At 40.1% G+C, this 21,648-nt stretch overlaps 1 protein-coding gene across 2 annotated transcripts in view; it reads left to right on the top strand.

The window, feature by feature from the left end:
* TGFBR3 (transforming growth factor beta receptor 3) overlaps positions 1-21,648 on the top strand; it is a 121,333-nt gene that overhangs the window by 9,539 nt on the left and 90,146 nt on the right. For both annotated transcript variants that reach the window (XM_056355760.1, XM_056355761.1), the window contains one exon: positions 5,527-5,697. In XM_056355760.1, the coding sequence (XP_056211735.1) occupies positions 5,637-5,697 (61 nt within the window). In that variant the 5' untranslated portion in view covers positions 5,527-5,636. The remainder of the gene's footprint in view (positions 1-5,526; positions 5,698-21,648) is intronic.

Genomic DNA, 21,648 nt, shown 5'->3' with positions numbered 1-21,648 from the left:
AAAAGTAAATTTACAAGGAGAATAACAGTGGGGAAAAAAGTGAAACTAAGATGACCACTGATCTCAAGAATAGTATATAATAGGTATTTTGCTAGAAGTACAGAAACAGACTGACTAGAAAGGTGCTCAGATGCTCTGGAGACAGCTTAATCCTCGGTCGTTTTCATTTGTAGTTCTTCAGGCACTGTAGAACAGAGTCCTGTCCCCTTTTTGGAGAGCAGTAAGCAGGCGTGGGGATGGATACCTTTCTGCTGGTGGCAGAACAGGGCAGAATGTGATTTCTTAGTGGCCAGCCATCCATAGACCGCAGAGCCTTACGTCCTGGTAGCCCCTGTCAGTGAGGGCTGGGAATTCTTTAGTGGAAAAGTGTGGTGTTTTTTTTCTTTTTCCAAGAGTAAGCAGCATGCTTCTAACTTCTGAGTTCTTTAGTCATGTTGTAGTATTAAAGTTGACTTTTTAGTTCAAAGGATAGCTCTAAAAAAATTCCACAAAAGACTAGAATTCTGAGGAAGACGAGTAGTAGATTTTTACAAAGAAGAAATATTTTGATTAATGAAAGGTAACAGTAGTGTACGGAAGTGGTGTGGGTTTTGTGCTTACTCCTGCTGGCTCTAACAAAGTCAGATTCTTTTAAATACCATTGAGTTAAAGAGCGTTTGTTGTTTACTAACACTTACAGTAGCAATGAGGTCTGTCCTGTGGCCGGCCATGCTCGCAGGCCGCTCAGTGCATCCCAGTGTTCTCCAAAAGCATCGTATTTTTCACTGGTTTCTAACTAAGCTTTAGGCATTGAAATTCTCATGGACATTAGAAGCTCCTACTCTAAATCAAATTAAAACCTCATACTTCCTCCTCTTGTCCTCGTGTACTTCAAAATGTGTTTCCCCCCTTCTACTCTCCCAATTGTCTTTGAAACCTAATAAAATCTAGTAGTAGTCAGATTCTTCCTGATATTCCTGGTAGCATGCATTCCTCATTGCATCTGCAAAATGATACTTCTCAATGCAACAGGCTCTTTTGTGCTCTTTAGACTCTCACTTTTGTCAAGACCAGTAGCCTTTATGACGGCAAACTCAGCAAAAATGACCCCAGCAGACTGTGCTTCTTAGTCGATCTTCAGTGGCTCTGGCAGCAGATGCCCTCCTTTGCCAGCCTTTCTCACAGCTTGTAGCAGTGTAAAGCATTGGCATGAAAACAGTGTGTTTAGTAAACCCAAAGATCTCATATCATCTTTGCTTCCTTGTTGGGATTTTTTTGGTTATACTTCTAGTATGCCCTTTCGTGACATCAGTTACAAAAATAGCTACCCAGATATACCCCAAAGGAAAAGATGATTCTCTCGGAAATTTCTTTTGAATCTCAAATTGACTAGTAGTTGTGTTTACTTCTTGGATAAATGCTTTATGTTCCCAATCCCTTTGCAAAGCTTTCTTCCCTTTTTGCAAAGAAAATGTCCCCTTGTTCTGTGGACAGCCTCAAATTTTCCTAGTTTGCAGGTTTCACACTGGAGCAAAATCTGGCATGTTTTGTACCACAGCTGAATTTTTATCACCTATTTTCTTATTCATTTCTCTTCGGTACTCTCAGATGGTCAGGTAATAGCAGTTTCATAGCTGACTTACATCACAGGTGAGGATGATCAGATTTTCAAAAATACTGACACACATCCTGCTTAGTAGTTTATTCTTAAATGAATTTTAGTAGTATTTTTGTCTGTGCTTTTTGACTTGAATTTCTGCTGTGTAGCTGGCAGTTCGGATATCATCCATCCTAAATTCATGAAACTCACTGTCAGTTTGTCACCCTTTTGTGATGTTTTTCAAGGTTTGAAATTTGCCCTCCTTTTTAAGTTTGTGAATGCATATCTTCAAGCAAGTGAGCTCTTTCCTTAGAAAGCTCTTCCTGTCTTTCATTTAAGTCTCCACTGTTCACCCTTAGCAAGACGGCAGAATCAGAGCAGGATCCTAGGGCTTTTTGATTGTATACTGCCTGCTCAGAGGTACACCTTTCAAATGTTATTGGTCAGTGGGTTGCAGTAGGAATTCGATTTTACGTACAAATGGAAATGTATATATTCTCTCTCCCTTTTAAATCATTCAAAAATCAAAGTTGAGTCAAAACTTGGCCTTTTAACATACTTAGGTAGTCAGCACAGAATGGGATTCCCACCTGCTCTCAGCAGCATTGCTTTGTCCCCAGTTCTGTTCTTGTGCTTCCTATTTCTGCACAACCCTGTGCCTTATAAAAATGTCACTGAAGAGTGAGATGCTTGTGCTGATGGAGGAGTGATCTAAGTAATGTCTTCCGTTTTCCTATTTAATATATTACTGAGCATATGTGCCATAGTTGCTCTTTTTTTGGTTTCTCTTTTGTTCGTTGTTGTTGAAATGGCAATACATCAGTAAATCAAGTTTCAGAATGCTTATTCATTGCCTGTTTGCACATATGACATCTTGCAGGACATTATGATGGTCTTTTATAGCTAAGACTGGCTAGAAACCTCATGATTTGCTGTACTGGATCATTTTTCTTTCTGGCAGTATTTAAAAATTGAGTTAGCAACCAAATACTCTCACTGAGTAGATTTAGGTTTCTTTTCATCTAGAAAATTAGCAACAAATTATTCCAGCTTCCATTTGACTTCCCAAATGATGTTCAATATCTGTCATAAATTCCATATGGCTTGCCATTTTGGCATTAAACCTGTTTGATTTGGATTTCTGTGTTTAAAAACTTATGTGTTAAAGGATTATCCAACCCTTGTCAACAATTTATTATTTCTGTTTAATAAAGGCTGGTCTTAATTTGCCACAAAGTTCAGTATCCCTCATGGATTTGAGGGTTTAGCTATATAACCTTACACTCTAGGGGGAGATGAGAGGTATCTAGGAACTCACTGATGGTTCCAGTAGGTCCAGGATGAGTAATTTTCACAAGCCTTGTAAATTGCCCGAGGAAGCCATCATTTTCTGAGCTTTTCTTGTTTTGAGCTGTCTCTAGCATTGGTTTTGTGTGTGTGCATTCATCCTTCTCCTGAACTTCTTTTTTTCTTGAAGACAAACCCATCTTCTACAAAACGTCATGAAAGAAATCTTTGGGTAAATCATGCTTATTTGGGGTTTTAGGGTGGACTATTGCTGCTTTATGAGGCTGTGTTGTTTGTCTTGCTATTAATGATAGAAATTCCTTGCAGAGTGTCGTTACTTGGGTCATGTTGTGTGGTAGTAGCCTCACCTATCATTTTTTAAAATGTATTGATCCTAGTAAGCAATGGAAGGAATAGGTTGTGCTAGAGAACCTGCAAGTGACAAAGCATTCAACCTCAGTAACAGTGGTATGTTCTAAGATGGAATAAGCAAAGTTACACAGACCTGATGTTGTTACCTGAATGATATGTAAGTAGGTATTTGTTTATTTCTTGAAACATTTGTTTGTCTTGGGTTAACTAATATCTGTCCCTAGGTTCAGGGACAGTTTTAAAAAGGACATTGCATGGAAGAGAACAAAAAACGCAGTTTGGGGTGCTTTTTTTCAGCTAAGGCTACTTTAAGCAACAGGTTCTTAATTTTTGAGGTCAAGGTTATAGGTATGTGTAAGTATTTTCACAGATAGTGGCAGTCTCATGTAATATAATGACGATGGGAAAGAATCTTCAGTTTGGGTTATCTGATTATATATTAATCATACATAACGTTGTGAATAGCAGATAACAAGGTACCTGGGTCTTGTTTACACTGTGCAAAGTGGTGGGTACCTCTTCAGAGTCAAGAGCAAATTCCTTTTCCCCAGACTGAGCACCAATAGGTAAAAGATAAAGATAGCATTACTAGAGTTAGTATTTCTCTGGGGGTTTCCTTCAGTCACTGCTGTTGTCTGACAATGTAAGCCACTGGAAGGGAGGTGATGAGGAGGTGCAGGGGAGAGAACCAGTTAGAGAGTTTCAACCTAAAACATTTTGTGTCAAAAGCAAACAGGAAACAAAAGCAAATGTACTTCTTATATGGGATGCTGAGCTTGAAAGTGAACTGCCTGAAACCCCCTGGTGTGCTGGCTATTCAGCTCCTTCCTTGCCCCGTGTGTTTGTCCAGCAGAAGTGTGGTGTCTGGGTGCTCCCAGCAGCCTGCAGAGCCACCCTGGGGCTCGCCACCCACACCGGTGGGATCAGGGGCACTGAGACTGGTCAGAGCGGCTCGGAGTGGGGCGCTGAGCAAAGGGCCTCTTGGAGGCTGTAGTTCTGGCGTTGGGCACCAACAGCCCTTCCGTAGTGGGCAGCTGCAGCTCCCTCTGCACAGGGTAGTGCCATCTCTGCTGGATAACCCGTGGAGAAATTCTGTAAAGGAGTTTCTGTTGCTTTCCTTGTAGCCATAGGAGTGCTATCAGCAGGTATCTTGGAAGTGCTGGTCTAGGTGCAGGTTTCCCTTGTGCAGACTTTTGATGGTGCACAGCGTGGCACATGCTGTGTAACAGGGCCTAGCCTTTGACTGACTTCGCACTTCCTTCCACTTCAATGTCAGCAAGAACCTTTTTAAATGGTGTTTGTGTTGTCAGGGTTTAGGTTTTGGTCCTGACTCAGCATTTTGCTGTCACTTAGCCCCATGATGGTTGTTTATAATTGCTTGCATTGCTTTGTGGTGAGTGTTAGTGGTTGCTGAGGCACCATCTGTCATCTTCTGCTTCTGAAGGCTGGTAGTTAAGTAAAGTAGATAGAATTTTTATTTGATTGAATACAATACCAACATTCTGGTTCCTTACTTGGGCTTTAGTCTCATTTTGGACGTCTATATAACTGAGAAGAGATTAAAAATAAAAAGGTGAAAGAGGATATTGTGCATCTAGTAAGTGTTTCTCCTTGGAAGTCTGCAGCGTGCGTTCTAGGGTCAGAATTTTCATGTTTTTAATGCCTGCAGGCATCAGCTGTATCGTCATTTGTTTGTATAGCACATTTAAGTTGTTTTACTGACCTTGTATATCACTTGAAATCTCTTGAAATAAAGATTCTGAGCAGCTTTATATTTAGTGTCAAGTGGCCTTCAGAATTTGTGAATACTGAGAAACGATGAGTTAAACTTTTTGTGTTACCCATAAACCAGCTACAGCATGTGAAAAACTTCTCCTTGGTTTAATGAAGGTAGCAGCAGATAAATAAGCAAACAATTGTTTGTATGTCCCAGAGAAAGTCCGAATACTTAAAATAAACATGTCTGGGGCTACGAGTACCATTGGCAGGCTCCACCAGGACTTCAGTATTAGTTGACAGAAAGGACTCCGGGATTTCACTTCCAAGTCACAACTTGCACAATGCAAGATATGAAAGAGCAACGGCTACAAAGTGGTGCTGAAATACAGGGGGGAAGAGTCCTAACTTATCAGTACCTAGGGTATCTGGCAATATAAAATACAGTCCTCTAATAGTCCTTTAAGAAATAATTGTTTTTTCTCTTGTTACAAGAGGGATAATCTTAAATATCTAGTAACATTTCTGTAAGTTATATTTGTATTGAAATGTATTTTTACTTCTTTCTGTAGGCAATTAAAAGTCTGGAAGATTTGAATTCAAAACACAGATTTCAAAGGAAGTAAATCTACATGAAGAGCTACAAAGGGAGCTGATTTGAGAAGACAGAGCATTTGCAAAAATGTCTTCAAGTTGTGTGACTTCAGTGTTTGCTTTGATGATTTTGTGCTTTGCAGCTGCAGGTAGGTGGCATTATGTAAATCATGCATTCAGTGTAACTGATTGTATGTATTCAGAATAATTGATCAAAAATACTTTTTTGTGCTGGAAAAATGTAGGTCAGCTAAAGTTTATATTTACATCTAGGTTTTATATAAAACTATTATGATCATAATTGCTGGTATGGTGATGTGAGAAACAATGCTGTTCCTGTAAGGATGTTTTCATGCACCTATGTCTCCCCTTAAAATCGTTAAAGAACTGCAGTAGTAACGTAAATTATTTTGGTTATTTATTTATTCCTTTTTTTAAAAAGGGCATTGCATGGTGCACGTATATTACAAAGGGGAAGCTTGCAGTGGAAGCCTTAGGGAGTGGAGGCAGGGTGGCTCTGTCAGGGTGATGCCGAAGCCGAACCATTAGCTCTTTCAAGAGGCTGGATTTATTACCCTATGTGCAGCGTTGTGCCAGTAAAACTGAGCTAGGGTCTCGCTACAGAGCTGGGCTGGAAGGGTATACCGGCTCATCTCAGTGCTGCCTTCAGGGTCTATAATCTGGAATTAGGTCCTGATTATTCTAGTTTGTAAAAAGACATTTCTGACAAAATCCCAGAAAGGTTCGTAATAGGTCACCAAGTCCATCCAACCTTCCTGCGCTATTGGGATAAACCTCACCTCGGTCATTCCTGACAGTTGTCTAATCTGTTTCATAGTTATCTGTCAATGGTGATGGCAAAGACCTTTTTGTAGCAGTTGTCAGTGTTACTGGAGGTCTCATAGGTTAGGAAAAGGCATTGACATCTATGAGGGTTGTTCCTGTCCCGTGTTTTGTCCTAGACAGGGATTTTTAAAACAGTGTTGCAATAACTTGTGACAGAGAAAGGAAGGATCTGTAGAGTTCCAAGTAGCTAGCTTATACTGTAGTTTCTTCGAGTGCTGAAGTGATTCTTCTTGGTATGTTTGTTTGTCAAAGTTCTTCCTGTGGTTGCAAGGGGCAGCCTCTTCTTACATGTCCAGCGTGGGTCGTTGGAGAAGGGGCCAAGTGGATATACAGTCAGTCAAAATGAGGTATTGGGAAAAGTGGACAGTGGACAGATGGCTTGCTTAAATTGGAGATGTCCTCACTGTGGAAAAGATGACCAGCTTTGGAAGAGACAGGGCTGAGCAATTAAATGTGTTACGATTTGGCTTGCTTTCATTGTTAGCATGGAAAATTATGTTGTTTCAAGCCCTCAGGCCTTGTGGGACTTTCTCTAGGGTTGACCTTCTGAAGGCATCCAGCCAGCATTAGTAACTTTGATTGTTTAATAGTACGTGATGCTAACATTTTGCAATAGCTTCATTACAGATGAACTTTCAGCAATACAGGGTGTGTCTGAGTGTGTCCGCAGCTTGAGCTGAGGATATGAGTGCTGGTCTTGGCTGAGAAGAGTGATGACTTGGAGTGAATCAGAGTCATTATAGATGTGTAAAAATCTACTTTAAAAGAAAGTGCCAGTGTAGAAAATAAAAACTGTTTTAATTGATCACAACAACTTCATTTTGCTGCCAAGGAGATTGCTTGCCTAAGAAGTCAGCCAGCTTTAATTAAAAACCACTAATTTGAAAGTGTTGTCAAACATAGTATTACTATTAGAAAGTTATTCAGTGTTCAGAAACCTTAGCATGTCTGTCCTGAAGTTTATTGTGGTTTCTTTGGTTTTACTCCCCAGTTCTGTGTTTTCCTCTGGCAGCTATTCTTGAAAAGCACTGTGGCCTTGGATTTGATCAGATACTTATTCATAGAGTCACAGAATGATTTTGGCTGGAAGGGGCCTTTGGAAGTCTAGTCCAGTCCCCTGCTCAGAGCAGGCCTAGCTTCAAAGTTATTTCTTTCTTGGAGGCTGGTTCCTTCCCATTATCTGCATGGGAAGAAGATAACTGAAGGGAGTAGGAAGGGTCGTAGTTTGTTAGGGGGAGGTCAGGAAGCACCATCCCTGTGGTTTCTAGCTATGTCTGTCCTGTGGGTTTTGGTTTTTCTTCCATGCTTTTTATTTTTTTATTTTTTGCAATAAATTCTTAATGAGAATAACTAGTTAATGTCCTTTACAGAGTATCATGAGTACAGTAAGGTAAGAGCAATGAAGAACTGATGGATTCTGATGAAGGAGAAATGTTGGGCAGATACAATTACAACTGAGGAAGGACAGTTCTCTGAAGTTTAGTTAGATAGAGCTTTTGCAACGTTTTTGTGTCAGTAGTCACCGAGTCCTGTTAACCCAGACAATTATACTTTAAATGCAGGGAGTTTGTGGCTGTAGGTGAAATGCAGGTGGTGGGAGCCAGCAATGCATTCTAGCCACGTGTGGAAGAAACTGGATCGTGCCCATAAAAGCTATTGTCAGTGTGGTGGCCAGGGTACTGCAAGCTTTCAGTTGCCACTGTACAGAACCTGCACTTTTTCGGGCTTGAACCATTAACATAGTAGTATAAATAAAACTGAGAAGTATAAATAAAACTTAGAAGTATAAATAAAATCTCTGCGTGCCTGTGGTGAAGCCTGGGGGAGGCAGGGGGCAGCATGCCACCTCCCTAGGGTGTTGATTCTTATATATTGAGTCTTTTTCCAGCTTACTCTTTGTTTCTAAAGTAGTGAGGCTGCTGCAGGGGAGCACACCTTTCTTTTGTTTGCCATTCCTACTGGCGCTGCTATTATTGGTCTAGGTTTTGTTGCTGACACTCCAATATTTTCAGCATTGTTATCTCTTCAGGTATAGGTGATCCTCTAGACGTAATCTGTGTTTTGTTTTGGGGTTGTTTTATTTTCTTTCTTGCTTTTTAAGGTACTAATGTGTCAAATATATCTCAAAAAAAGCCAAAACTGAGTTAGATGACATGATGCACAGAGATGCATATTCAAACCTGAGCCACAAAACTGCATGTTTTTCATGCTAATAGCTTAAAGAATACACCTTGCTAACGTAGCATTGAAAATGGTCTGAATAAATATTCAAAGAATATTGGTCTATTTCTTGACCTCCCCTTACTGCCTGGATGTACATAGCTAAAATGCTTATCTGAATCTGATTTACTTTTAGCATGTACACAGATTTCGTGCAAGCTTATATTTATACAGCTTTAATTGTACAGAAAAAGACTGCAAAGAAAACTCTGATTACTGTGAGATTTTTCTTCCCCGTGGAAAGTCCAAAGCAGGATGGAGAGGAGAACTGCTGGCAAACTACCTGCTTATCTGAAGGAATTATGTTTTTGAAGTGGGCTTAAACTAAGGTCTGGCAACCCTCAGTAGGAACTCCACACGCTCAGAACTGCACACGCTACAGCCTTGGATAACCTCATAAGCAAGTCTGGCTTTGTAGTCTTGGGAGCAAAAATATTCTGTCCTAATGTGGCTTAAATCAAAGGCTGAAACTATTTATTTTACTTTCTGGCAAATTTTTGCAGTTGGGTGCATGATGTATGTCTTGATAAAATGTCTTAAGAGGGCAACTGAAATGCCCCAGACCCTGAGGGCCAAACCTTCAACAAGATAGGTTCTTCCATAAAGGAATGGGAAATTTTTTTATCTTGGAACTTCTTTTTTTTCCCCTTTTTCTTTCCTGCCTCACTTCAGCTGAAAAGGATGATACAGCCTATGGATCTGCACTAGCCAAGGGTCTCATTCCAGCCTTCTGGGGTAGATCCTGCAGTGGTGCAAATCATTCCCGCTGCCAACAAAGCAGCACAGCCGTGGCATCTGATACCAACCAGAATTTGCCCATGCAGCTGTGTTCTCTTTTCCTCAGCTGCCCTGGCATTTGGTGTTGCCTGTGCTTGCCTTGTAGATACCTCTCCCTTTGTGATGGCATTTCATGGTTTTGATGATGGAGAGACTGTAAGAATTTGATATATTGAAGAATGTACCCATTTTTTGTAATATCGAGCTTAGTGGTTTATCTGCTCACGTTAGGACTGTCTCTATGGTTTTCTTTCAACAGCTATTTATTCCCTGGTTCTGTACTATATTGTTATCATAACTTTTTTTTGTCTTTCTTTCTACATACTTGTTCTTATAAGTAATCTTTACATGGTTCAGAGCATGTGTGCTTTATTTCCATAAGGCTGTTTGCTTGTAAGCTAAATGTATCTTTTGGATATGTGCCCCCCAGATACGGTGGTGATGGGTGCCATGTTAATAAGCGTAACAACAGGAAGAAACAGGCCTTGTCATGACATCTTTTTTTCCCTTTTTTTATAAAGAGGAACTTCCCCTGACCTTGAACCCTGTGTTTCCAAAAGCAATGTAGGATTCTTCAAAGTATAATAGAAAGTCTTCCACTGGAAGTTGAAGGATGTGATCTTAAAAAAATAAAATAAAATGCTGGGAGTCACTTGCACAAATTTCCTTCCATTTTAAACAGCGTTGGCTGGGTATTTCCCAGATGTAATTACGTTGTAAGTTTTATTTTTCCTCAAGATGTTTGTTGCCAGAGGTGTGGGGTTTTTTGTTTGTTTAAGTTGTGGTTAGAGGTTGAGAACCAAGGGACAGATGTTGCCTCTTGAATTACTAGGACTGAAGTAAAGCACAGAGTGGTTGCAGGTTTTGAAGGGACAGAGATTTTGCTCTCCACCTTCATTGCCCTTCAGTTCTTTTGCATCATCAGCCAATTTGTGCCTCCCTTGAAAAAACACCCAGTCCTATCCCTTTATGGTCTGGATAGACAGTCTTTTAGAGGAGGAGATAAACCAGTACTCGGAGTGTTTAAAGACTTGCAAGCTCAGAGAAGTGTCTGAGGAGCAGAGCGCTGGTTTGCATGCTGTGCCTTGCTTGTCTCCTGTCTGTGCTGTGGCCATGCTTCAGGTGGGAAAGGCTGTGAGGCACCAGCAGAGCTCTTTTCATCAAAGCCTACCGTGCTCTCACTTTTGAGAGGTTCTAATTAGGAACCACTGACTAGCTTTTAAAGGTGGATGTTTTTCTGATTTTTTTTTTTTTTGGTCCTTTCAGCACCCTGATGGTGATTTGAAGCACCTTAGTGTCAGACATTCATCTGATAGAAATTCATCATTTGTTTCCCTGTGTCAGTGAGCTTGCTGAGATAGCTTTGAGAAGCCAAAATACACATTAAAAAATTATAGTTAATCTTATTTTCATGCAGAAAGAAGTAGTAATACTTTCAAGCAGTAAATGATATTTTTAAATGAGCAATTTAAATACAAAGGCTGACCAAAACTGGGAAGCTAGACTAAGTCTGTAGGTCCTCTAGTTCATGTTTCTTCAGCACTACCGTTTGGTGATCTATTTCTGTGTAAACTAGATTTTTTAATCTGGGCTTCTGTCTGGCTCTCAACCAGCTCAGTTGAGTCAGATCCTGTGTCGTTTATGTATAAATAGTATTTTTTTATCTTCCAAAACCACACAAAAATTCTGAAGAACTTGAGCATCAGGATGTAGAGAAAGGTTATGTATTTTAGAAAAGTTAATTGTATCACAGACTTGGATTGGCTTGAGCTCAGCAGACTGAATTTTCCCTGTATCAGCAAGGCTCTGAAGCTAAAAACCATTGAATTTCAGCAGAGTTCTGCACCGACGTGGAGCAGTAGGATGTGGGGTTGTGGGTCCTGATTCAGCAAAACAAGCGAGTGTGTATCTTAAGTGCTTTGCTCAACCAGCGCATTTATCAGTAAACATGAAAGTCTGGTAATTTGATTAAAACTGACTCTGGATGATGCCAAAGGAATTCTGAGAAATAGCAAGCTCATAATGAAGTATTTGAATTATATAGACGCAGGCAAATGGCAGCGTTGCTGAGTGTCTCTGGAGAGAAGTACTCAACTGATGAAAAGTAGTTTTGCGGAAAATTTTATGGCATGGAGTGGTGAATGGCATTAATCCTTGTCTTTCTAAGGAAGTTTATTGAAGTTTTTTTTAAAAGAGAAACTTGTCTTTAACAAGTACTAAGCATCACATAATTATTTTATAAATACTGTGCTAAAAATAATTCTTTTGTTTTCTGAAGGGAATTGGGATTTGAGATTTTGCTTGCAGATCTTTTAATATCCTTTCTGTACTGTAGGCCCTTATTAACTCTTTCTTAGCTTTTCAATTTGTCATTTAACTTAGATATAACACAAACCCTTGTTCCCTTTAATAAAAAATGTGAAAAGAGCCTATTTAATTAACTAAAGACCGTATTTCTGTCTTGCCTAATGTTGGGGAGAGGTACAGAAGTTTTGTGAACTCAAAGGTCTGCAAAGTCAGGTGGTAGGTACTCTGGGGCATACCTAAAAAACTGTCTTCTAACCAGTATGTATTTGCCCCCCCCCCCTTTTTCTGTTTTAAGATTATTCTACCATCAAATTTACCTGAGTTGTTGATCTGTTGAACCTGCTTACCTTGTCTCTACAGAATGATAACTTTATTTTGTGCTTGCTTGTTTCTTTTGCTGCCAAATAATATAAATTCTGTCATTTGGAGTAAGCAGGGCATGTGCAAGCATCAGGCAGCACAGTTTTATATGTTGCTGCAGGAGGAATTAGGCTCTAAGGGCTGTAGCACCCCAAACCCCAGCATTCCTGAGTGTGATCCTAGGGTGTCTCAACAAGAAATGAAGCATCTGCTATTAGAAAAACAGTTGTTACTTGCACATGAAAAATGTATTGAATTCCTGCAAGTCTTATTCTTTTATAAGCTTTTTCCACTGAAATATATTTGCATGCACTGCCATTTTACTGCTGGTTATATTATAGTGTAGGGAGAATACAGAGGCCAGATATATTTCTTTTCAAAGAAGAGAAATAAATTCATTCTCTGTAGCTAATGACAATAAAAGGATCTGAAGTCCTTAGGCTATAAGTCACGGGAGAGATGAATTTGGAGTAAGAAAAAAAAAATATATTTAGCACAAAGACTCTCTGCCATGTTTCATTACCTGAAGGCATTGAGTTGGATTTGTCTTTGGTGTAAACTTGTTTTAAGTCAATGGAACTTCACCAAGGATAAATTTGACCCCAGGTGACAAAAGCAAAGGTTTTTAATAATTCCATAAAGTGCAGCTGCTTCAAGCACAGTGTGCTTTTCTTCATATTTTTAAGTGTACTTTATAAAAGATGGAGCTATTGTTCCCTTCTTTGGCAGCTACTACACTGTGAGACTTACTAATAGGCGGTTAATAAAAAAGGGATTTTACCTGTCAAGGATGGAAAGAACTAAACTGAAAATGTCATTACTCTCATTATTTGAAGCGGTACATAGAAGAAGTGACAAATAAAGGAGTTCAGGGTTAGGTGATGGAAATGTTTGTCAGGTTTGCTGCTGTTTTACCTCTTCAGCAAAAAGTTGATTTTCCTCTGAAACAGGTTTTGTGTTTGGTGGTGTCTTCTTTTTATGTTGTTCTGTTTTTAAATTTTTAATGGATTTGCTTTACTTAACACTTGGAGCCAGGAGTGGGTGAAGAACTGATTTTGTGGTTATCTTAACTTCTTGCCCTCTTTCCCTTTTCTTCACACCCTAGATCACCAGATTTGCCTTGTGTCTGGAAAGGATGGTTGATGCAGTTTATTTGGAATAAATAAAGTTTTCCTTTATTAATTTCCATTTAAATGGAGCAGTAAAATATATGTTCTACTGGAGATTCTCCTCAAGCTATTTTGATTCAAACTACTAAATCAAGCTGACCTTTTTTTTTCCTTCACAAGATGGTGTGCCTTTCACTGACGTGTGAAAATCAGTGGGGGGTAAATGGCCACTTAGCATCACTGTGTCATGGTGGTTCTTTAGGCTTCAGGAATGGTATGAAAGTGAAGGTGAACAGGTTATTTGAAAATGTAGCTATTGGTGAAGTAGCTTAGCACAGGTCAGTTTGCACATCTGGGGTTGCTCTAAGGGAATCTTGAGGATGAGAAGCGCACAGCAGTGGCCACACGTTGTACGTATTTGTGCACATGGTGTGTGTGTTTAGTCCAAATGGACCATTCCTGGTTACTGGGAGTAGTCTCCTCTGAAACATAAAACCTCCGTGTGGCTCAGGGCATGGCAGGGCAGGTGTGCTGCCTGCTCTGCTCTGTTTGAGGACCACGGTGGAGTCTCCCCCTCCCCCTTGGCTGACACGCACTGTCCGGACAGCCAGCACACAGCTGCCCATGTGCCTCGACCTGTCTGTTCATCCTGCGCCGTGATGAGCCGTAGATACTGGTGTCTGAAGGACCCTTGGCAGAGCGTGGGGTGGAGTGAGTTACAGGCTGTCAGGTTGATTCCTCACAGCTGTGGCCATAAGCAGGGACTCCTGGAGAAGAGCACAGTGATGGCTGGGCCACCGCGGTGCTCCATCAGTTCTTGTGGAGTCCCTGTGGCCTGATGGCCATAGGTATAGTAAATGCATAGGACTAACTGATGAGCCGTGGCTTTTGGCTGGAAGATGAAAGGCTTGTATCTGGATTAGTGACTTTCTCTGTGATCTTGCCACAAGTTATTTCATCTCTCAGTCTTGGTCTCTTGATGTGTAAAGCAGATGCATTCTGCCCTGCAGTAGTCTGCCATGCAGGACTGTTGGAAGGGCTAACATGGCAGCTTTAAAGTACTTGGAACATATCAGTGCTAACTACTGTTATCTCATTAATTCTTCAAAACTTCTCTCTGCCCCCATTTTTTTGGAGGTATGAAAATGGCCGAGGTTTTATTGAAAGGTCTGTCAGACTCTTTGCCTGCCTTGCTTGCGTTTAGATTAACGGATGCTGAACTGCAAAAGTTCTGTGTGATCTTGGGTAAAGAACAAGCTGATTGGAGTCATAAATTAGTTACAATGTCCCGAGGAGTGTCTGACCTAATGGAGCTGCTTCTCTTTTCTCCTTCTTGCCATGCCCAACACATTAAAAAAATGCATACAAACAACAAAACAAACGCTATTTTTAGAGGAAGTGGAATCAGTTGTACTTGAAACAAGGGGGTGGGAAATAGGAGACACTGTAACTTTGCTGTAGGCACAAGGATTTTCAGGGGAAATGTGACTCTCCTTGCATCATTAGAAGAGAACTTAGCAGGTAGGGCTGCATTACATCCCGTGCATAATCTGAGCAACATGTTAGAAGTTTAATATATGGCTTCAGTTTCTTGCATTAGGGCAGACTTCATCTGTGGAGATGATTTGTTAAACTATATAATTTGTAAAAGCTGCCAGTTTTCTGCATTTTCTGCTTTGAAATGTTAGATCATTCTGGCAAATTTTCCTTTTATAGCACTAATGAATTCAAAGCAGTCATTAATTGTTCTATAGGATATTTTCACCTTCAAGCTGAAAAAGTAATGAATATTTGAGAAAATTGGCAAGAAAACTGTTCTGAGATTACCTTGGATATTATTTGTCTCAGTTGCTTTTTGGAACTAGGCCAGTAGTAGTTGTTTTTCTTGCTGAAATAGTGCTCGTGGCCATATTGTTTGCTGTATTCGCTTTCATTCTCCCAGTGCTAATGTTTGATCTCTGTGATAACATGCATCATCACAGATGGAAGAGAGATAAAACGTGCATCGTAGGAAGGACTCTGAGGTTTCTTAGAAGATTACAGTTGTCTGAACTGTAACACCTGGGCAAATGTTTCTCCAGCATCCTTTGTGAAAAGGCCAGCTAACTGACTTTAGTAATAGTTTCTATAACAAGAAAAAAACCCCAAAACATGTCACTAAAATGCTTGGGATAAGGAATGCTTCGTGCCAGTGTCAGCAAAATAAAATCAGTCTTGAAAAAGACCCTGTTCCATTGCTTGTGAATTCTCTTGACATCTCTATTTTATTTTTTGAAATTAGCAAAGCTGGTTTTTTAAGCAATTTGGTGCCCAAAATAAAAAATGTTTAAGACTCTCCGTGATGGTTCGTTTTGAATAAAAGAATTTAAAAACCTGAAGTTACTTAATTCTAGGTCTCTGTTACATTTACTGGATCTCAAAAGTACATTTGCAGCAAGAAGCTTGTAAGTCAACTCTTATGAATACCAGACTGAACTTCAACTTTATTGATATGATTCAGGAGAAAAGAATTCTAATGAAACAGTTCTGAGTATTGAGCTGCTTAATGGTAGTGTTAAAATCTTCCTGTATGCAGAGAAAACCTAACCAGCTAATTCTTGTGTTTGTTCCAACATCACACAAACACTATGTAAAAGTATTCAGTGAAAAGGTGATCTTAAGACATTTTGGGTAAAGTTTGCTAACAAAGAATTTTGGGGGTTTTTTTGGGGTGTGTGTACCCGCCTTGAGGAGTCCTAGAATGTAGCTTCCCTCTTTCTCCAGAGAAATACTGATGTGCTTAAGATGGTTTTATAGGTCAAGTATTCATGTATCTGTCTATGATTTGTCAAGATTGCTCGAAGAAAAATTAGACTGAAATCAAGATTTATTAGGGAGGATTTTTTGAGCAATGATTCAATGCTTTTTTGGCCTAGTGGACTGGATTAATTTAATTAGACCAATCAACATTTTTTGTTCTAGTTGACTGAACTAATGAAGTTGATTCAGTTCTGATACCTGTGTTGCCTCCTTCTTCCAGCCGCTTTCATTAAAGTTTTGAAAGGAGCAATGTGCTGTTCCAGTGGAAGGGATATGATTTTCCTCAAGTGTTCCTCGGTGCCAGCCTGCATGCTGGTGCCCCAGTGCTCCTTGGTGCAGTCTCTTGCTGGAATCCATCTCTGGGGATTCAATTTGCTTCTCTATGGGCTGTGAGCCCCTGCAGCTGGAAGGGGTTCATGTTTAGACTGTAATGTTCTGCACAGAGCTGCTACATCTTCTGCCCTTTAATCCCATTGCAAACCAGTCGGTAGGTGTCTGGTCCTGACAGACATGATCCTGACCTGTGGTCACATAACATGACGTCTCTAGGGCAATTTTTTGGCAGAAATTCTAGAGCAGTGTAGCACAGCTCCATATTCCTTAATGGAATTAATCCTAGGGTTCGTGTTCTGCGGTGGTAACAATACTGTTATTCTGGTCTGAAGTCTTTAGATATTCCTCCTCCATTTTTGATACATGGGTTTGCTTTTTCTTCTGATCTGCTTCTTGTTAGCTGCTCCACACTGTTTTGTTAAGTAGTCCACAGCTGGTACAGTTAGAGGTTTAGTGGGAACCTGGTGTGCAAGGGCTGTAGTGCCAATGAAGGGACTCGCTTCCTATGGGATCCTGTGATGCTCTCTACTCCCCTCTTTCCTTGGGGGTACGTTCTTCCTCCTGTGTCTAACCCCTCACTGTAACTGTATCCAAGATGTGTATCGGTATGTTTTCTTAGTTAGGGTGATGTCATCACTAATGGGTATTTGATGCCTTTGTAATGCTCCTAATACACACATAGAGCAGCTGGCACAGACTTTCTAAACAACCATCCTTGTAATCTTCTGAATAATCTCAAAGAACATTTAAATACAACAGTGCAGTTACAGTGGAAGTTTTTAATACAAACATTTTTTTTGTACAATGACTTAATAATGTATTGTGGGTTATGTATGGGGTCTCTCTTTGCATTTATGGTGAATGAAAGCTGCAGTTGACTGTCCTAGGTGGTTGACTAAACTGTTAATTAATATATTAGGGGCACTTAATTGGTGAATGAGAGTGCACTTCTGTGCTTTATTTCTGAATATATTTGATTTGTTCCTGTAGTTATTTGTTGATTGTTGATTTGTTGTAGTTGATTGTTATACAGAGAAAAGGGCGTTTGTGCTCAACAAGAGCTTTGCTCTTCTTTTCTGGCCAAGTTTGTGGCATTGGTGGTAGGGCTGAGAGTAGTGGGACTGCTGAACTGCTCTGCCTTGTTTCTCTTTTATTATGAGTCAGGTCTGCGTTTGACCTCAATGTGTGTGTGGGGGGTGTCTTTTTATTCAGTTGTTTGTATCCCATTAGAAAATGTTGGTGCCACTCTTCAGTTAATTAGTAGAGGCTGGTGTTTTTAAAGTAGGGACGGAGTCAGGCTTATTACCCTTAGCCAAAAACCTTCCCTTGCAGTGTGATGTTAAGGCTGCCTGTACATTTACGGCCAGTAAACTACCACAGATCTTATGAAATGTTAGTAAAATAATGGGTGTTAACTTCATGGAAGGGAATGGAAGTTTAACGGTCCACTGATCAGAAGAACAAGTTTCAGCCTGGCTCCTGTGTGCTTATGTGAGAGCTTTTGAGGTCCTAGAAGAGTGTTTGGTTTTCTCTGCATCTTCGTGATGGCTAGAGCAAACACAGGGACCCTTGAAAGGCAGAGGTAGGGGAGCCTCCCTTTTTTTTTTTCCAGCAGCTCATGTTTGTACTAGATCAAAACTGAATTTCCTCTTACAGAAGTGGAGTATCAAAGTATTGTTCAAGTATCTGTCATTCACCTGGTGGTACAGTTAGACATCAGCCACCAAGTTAAACATATCCTGTCAGAATTGGAGCATGTGGCAATGAAACAATTTGATTTATTGCACAGCAACCCCTCCTTACTCAAAAGTACACGAAAAGCTGACAGAAATGCTTTGTTGTTCATGTAACTGATGTAACTGTACCCATAAGAAGGGTTTGCCAACTTAGCAGAGTTTCCAACAGTGATATACAATACATTATGGAAAGGAAATGCACCGTTGTACAACGTACCATTGTACGATGCACCGTTGAAACTTGCATGCTTTTCCTATTAAAATTGTTAAAGAAATGAGGCAGTGGTCCTTGTCTGGACTCTGAGCTGGAACCCCTCACACTCAGTGTTAGGCTACAGTGTTAGCCAGCGAAAGCCTGTAACATCTGAGCTTATCTAAGCCCCACCAAAAATATGAAAAAAACTTGCAGTGACTTAACCAGACCCTGTCTTAGATTCTTTGTCTGCTTAGGTTTTGTTTGTATTAAAATACTGTTTATTTAATAACCAACTTTTGTCAGTTGGGAAGGGCAGTCCCTAGTTCTTGTTTCTTTTCCCCAAATCAAAACCTGATGTTACTCCCTAATTATGGATACGTTGAAATGGGTTGTTTGAATGTTATTTTCTTCTGCAAAAATAACAGTAATAATTAAAAAAATACATATTCAGGTATGTGAGATGCATAGCAGTGGCCACCTTCACACTGTTACAAATTCCAGCAAAACAGATTTTACTGTATGAACTGCCACCGCCACGTGCTGACTGAATGATAGATTTTTTTTTTTTGTGTACCTGTGATATGTAGCAGGAAGAGATATTACTCATTTTATTTAATGCCCTTTCTGGGGGACTGTTATAAAGCTTGCAAAATGTGTATGAGGACCCACAGACTGCTGACTCCAGTGCAAAGTTATTTTGCATCTAGTAAGTTCCAGGATATTGTGACTGTTTTCTAAATAACACTGTCCTTTACTGATTGTTCTTGAAAACAAAGTTGTGCTGTTCTAAGTGTTGCCAAGTCACTGAAAGTCTCGCTGTAGGGTTTCTGACCGCTCACCCCATATGTAGGGCGTGTAGGGCTGGACTGTTGGTTTGCCTTTCTGTTAGAAGGGAAAAGCCACCCTGCTCACTGAAGTATCTGCTTCCAGTTAAGTCATGTGGCAAGAAAGCTGCTGTGATCTTGCAGCATGGACATCCTCGGGCTTTTACATTGCGTTAATATTTCGTGGTTAGTTTTTACAGAGTCTACCTGCATGTCCGTCTGTCCTGTCCCGTCCCGTCGTCGTCCCCCCCCCCCCGAAAGTCTTGGTTTTTCTTGTCCATCACTGGAGTTGGGGGTCCCTGTCTGAGTCCCTGCCATCTGTAGTGTCAAGGGGGCTCTTGACTTCTTCAGGTGAGCCCTTAAATGGGAGTTGAACCCTTGCCATACACAGGGAGATGGATTTTGGCACCTGTGGGGCCTCTGCAAGGGAAGTACTTTAGAGGTGCATGTGAACATTGTATATTTTTATGAAACCCGAATCGGCTTTGAGGTTCCCTGAGACTTTTTTTCTGGGTAGCAATGATACTGAGCTACATGCCTTATGTGTTAGTTAGCATTGGGCACAAATGACTTATTTCCTGAGTTGAAACTCTTTTCCCTAACTTCCTTTAAAAAAAAAAAAAAAAGGCAAAAGTCAATAAAAGATTATTTGAGGAGAAGAGCCATTGTAGGAGCCATTGTGATTTCATATGGAGGCCATCTCGGTTCTCCTTTTATATCTGATGTTTGCCTGGGAGTATACACTGTACTCATGTCCTGGGCTTGAATTGTTTTCAACTCATTAATAGTTTTGAAAATGCATTTAAAAGTTAACTGCTGATGTGCATGCTCTTTTTGGTTACAGCTAACAAGCAGCTGGTCAGTACATTAACAAAATTTGGACTCCATTAACTCTTGTGGAACCACATCTCTACATTTCTTCAAATGCCCTTGTCAGACTATATGGGGAGAAATCCAGTAGGATAACACAAAGGGCACATGCTTAATAGGGGAAGAAATGGCAGAAGGAAGGCAAGGAGGAGAAAGTCTTTTTGCATTTTGGAAGGGAAGAAGGGATGCAACAAGCAGCATGTGAATTCTTTCCTAAATAGAAAGAAGATGAGTAAGTGGTGGCACTTAGTAAGAAACTCCTTAAACAAAACTTTACCTCAAGGGAAATGGAAGGAGACACATTAGTAATTCATTTAAGAGCTCTGGCTGATATTGCAGATAGCCTTTTGAGAGATGTTTCTTAAGTGAGCAATTTTACTTGTTTGTTGGGAACTATTTTGTTTTTGTGTTTAATTTCTGGTGGAGGTCTGGAGGGCAGAGAAGTACTCAAGGGTACTAGTTAGTATGTGGTTTATTTTACAATTGAATTTATATTCTTTTATGGTTACTTTAACAGGCATTACTGGACTCAGTCAAAATTTACATTTTAGATAATTGAAATCATGCCCATCCAGTGATGAGCCGTTCTCTTTTCCATGAAGAAGAGGCACAAGCACAGGATATATATGGCCAAATCTTTTTACATGTGGCTGCCATCTGCGTGAGCTAAATTACTCCCTATGAATCAGGCATACAATATGCAGGCTGTCTGTTCTGTATAAAGATCTGCTCCCAAGTTGTTTAGAGTCATCCTTTCTCGCTCTCCATTTAGTCCTTTCTCTGGCAAATCTCCCATGGACCTCATCTGGATTCCTGCCTGATTAAGGACTAAGAGCTTGACCCTGTGAGATAATAAAAAACCAGCATCCCCACAAGAATCTACAGATTTCAATGGGAGTTGAAGGCGGTATGTGCTGCTAAAGTGTTCAGCATGTATGCTGGGTTTAAGGTAACGACTTCAGGACTTGGCTGTGTTACAGAATACATACTTGCTGGCCCTAACTTGATTAAGCTGCAAGTATATTACCATGATTTGAATCCTCTGTGGAAAGGAAAACACATGGTCTCTCGGTGGATTTTGTGGCCAATTTAGAATGAATTTTCATTTTCTGAATGTGTATATTGAGATGTTTCTCACCAGAAAATTCCAATTTATTGGTACTCATATTCTTTTGGAGCTGTTTTCCTAAAAGCAGGGATCCAAGAGCAGATTCCTTTGGGAAGTGGAGGCCATGAAATTGTAAGATCTGGGAAGGGTTGTAACTTTGACTCTAACTGCACACAGCCTTCCAAAATGATTCACTGTTTCCTCAAAAGATTCCGGTGTCTCCAAGTTTTTGTTAAAAACAAAGAAACACAAAGCTAATTATCACATCCCGGAAGAAAACACATTACAGAATTAGGCCATATAATGAGATAATGGACACAGTTGGGTAGTGACCTTCAGCTCTCTGTGTGGATAATGCCCTGTAGACTTTATTTTAACAGAACAGGCTACCCAAAATTAAAGCTCATTTAAAAAAGAAAAACAGAACTGCCATAGAATCTCACGGTTTAGAAGGGGGTAAGAAGTACTGAGGTTCTCACACAATCCCCAAATGAGCTTTTAATTAAAAAATAGGTAAGTGTATAATGCATTTTAACTTGCAAATAATTTCTGACCCTAGAAAAAAATTGTTCTTTACTATTGTAATACTGCTTATAGGTTTTTCTTCAGAATGCT

Source organism: Falco biarmicus, chromosome 11 (genome assembly GCF_023638135.1).
Source record: "Falco biarmicus isolate bFalBia1 chromosome 11, bFalBia1.pri, whole genome shotgun sequence".
Taxonomy (NCBI): Eukaryota; Metazoa; Chordata; class Aves; order Falconiformes; family Falconidae; genus Falco; species Falco biarmicus.
Note: the sequence above shows the minus strand (reverse complement) of the source record. Positions and strands in the feature narration are given on the sequence as shown.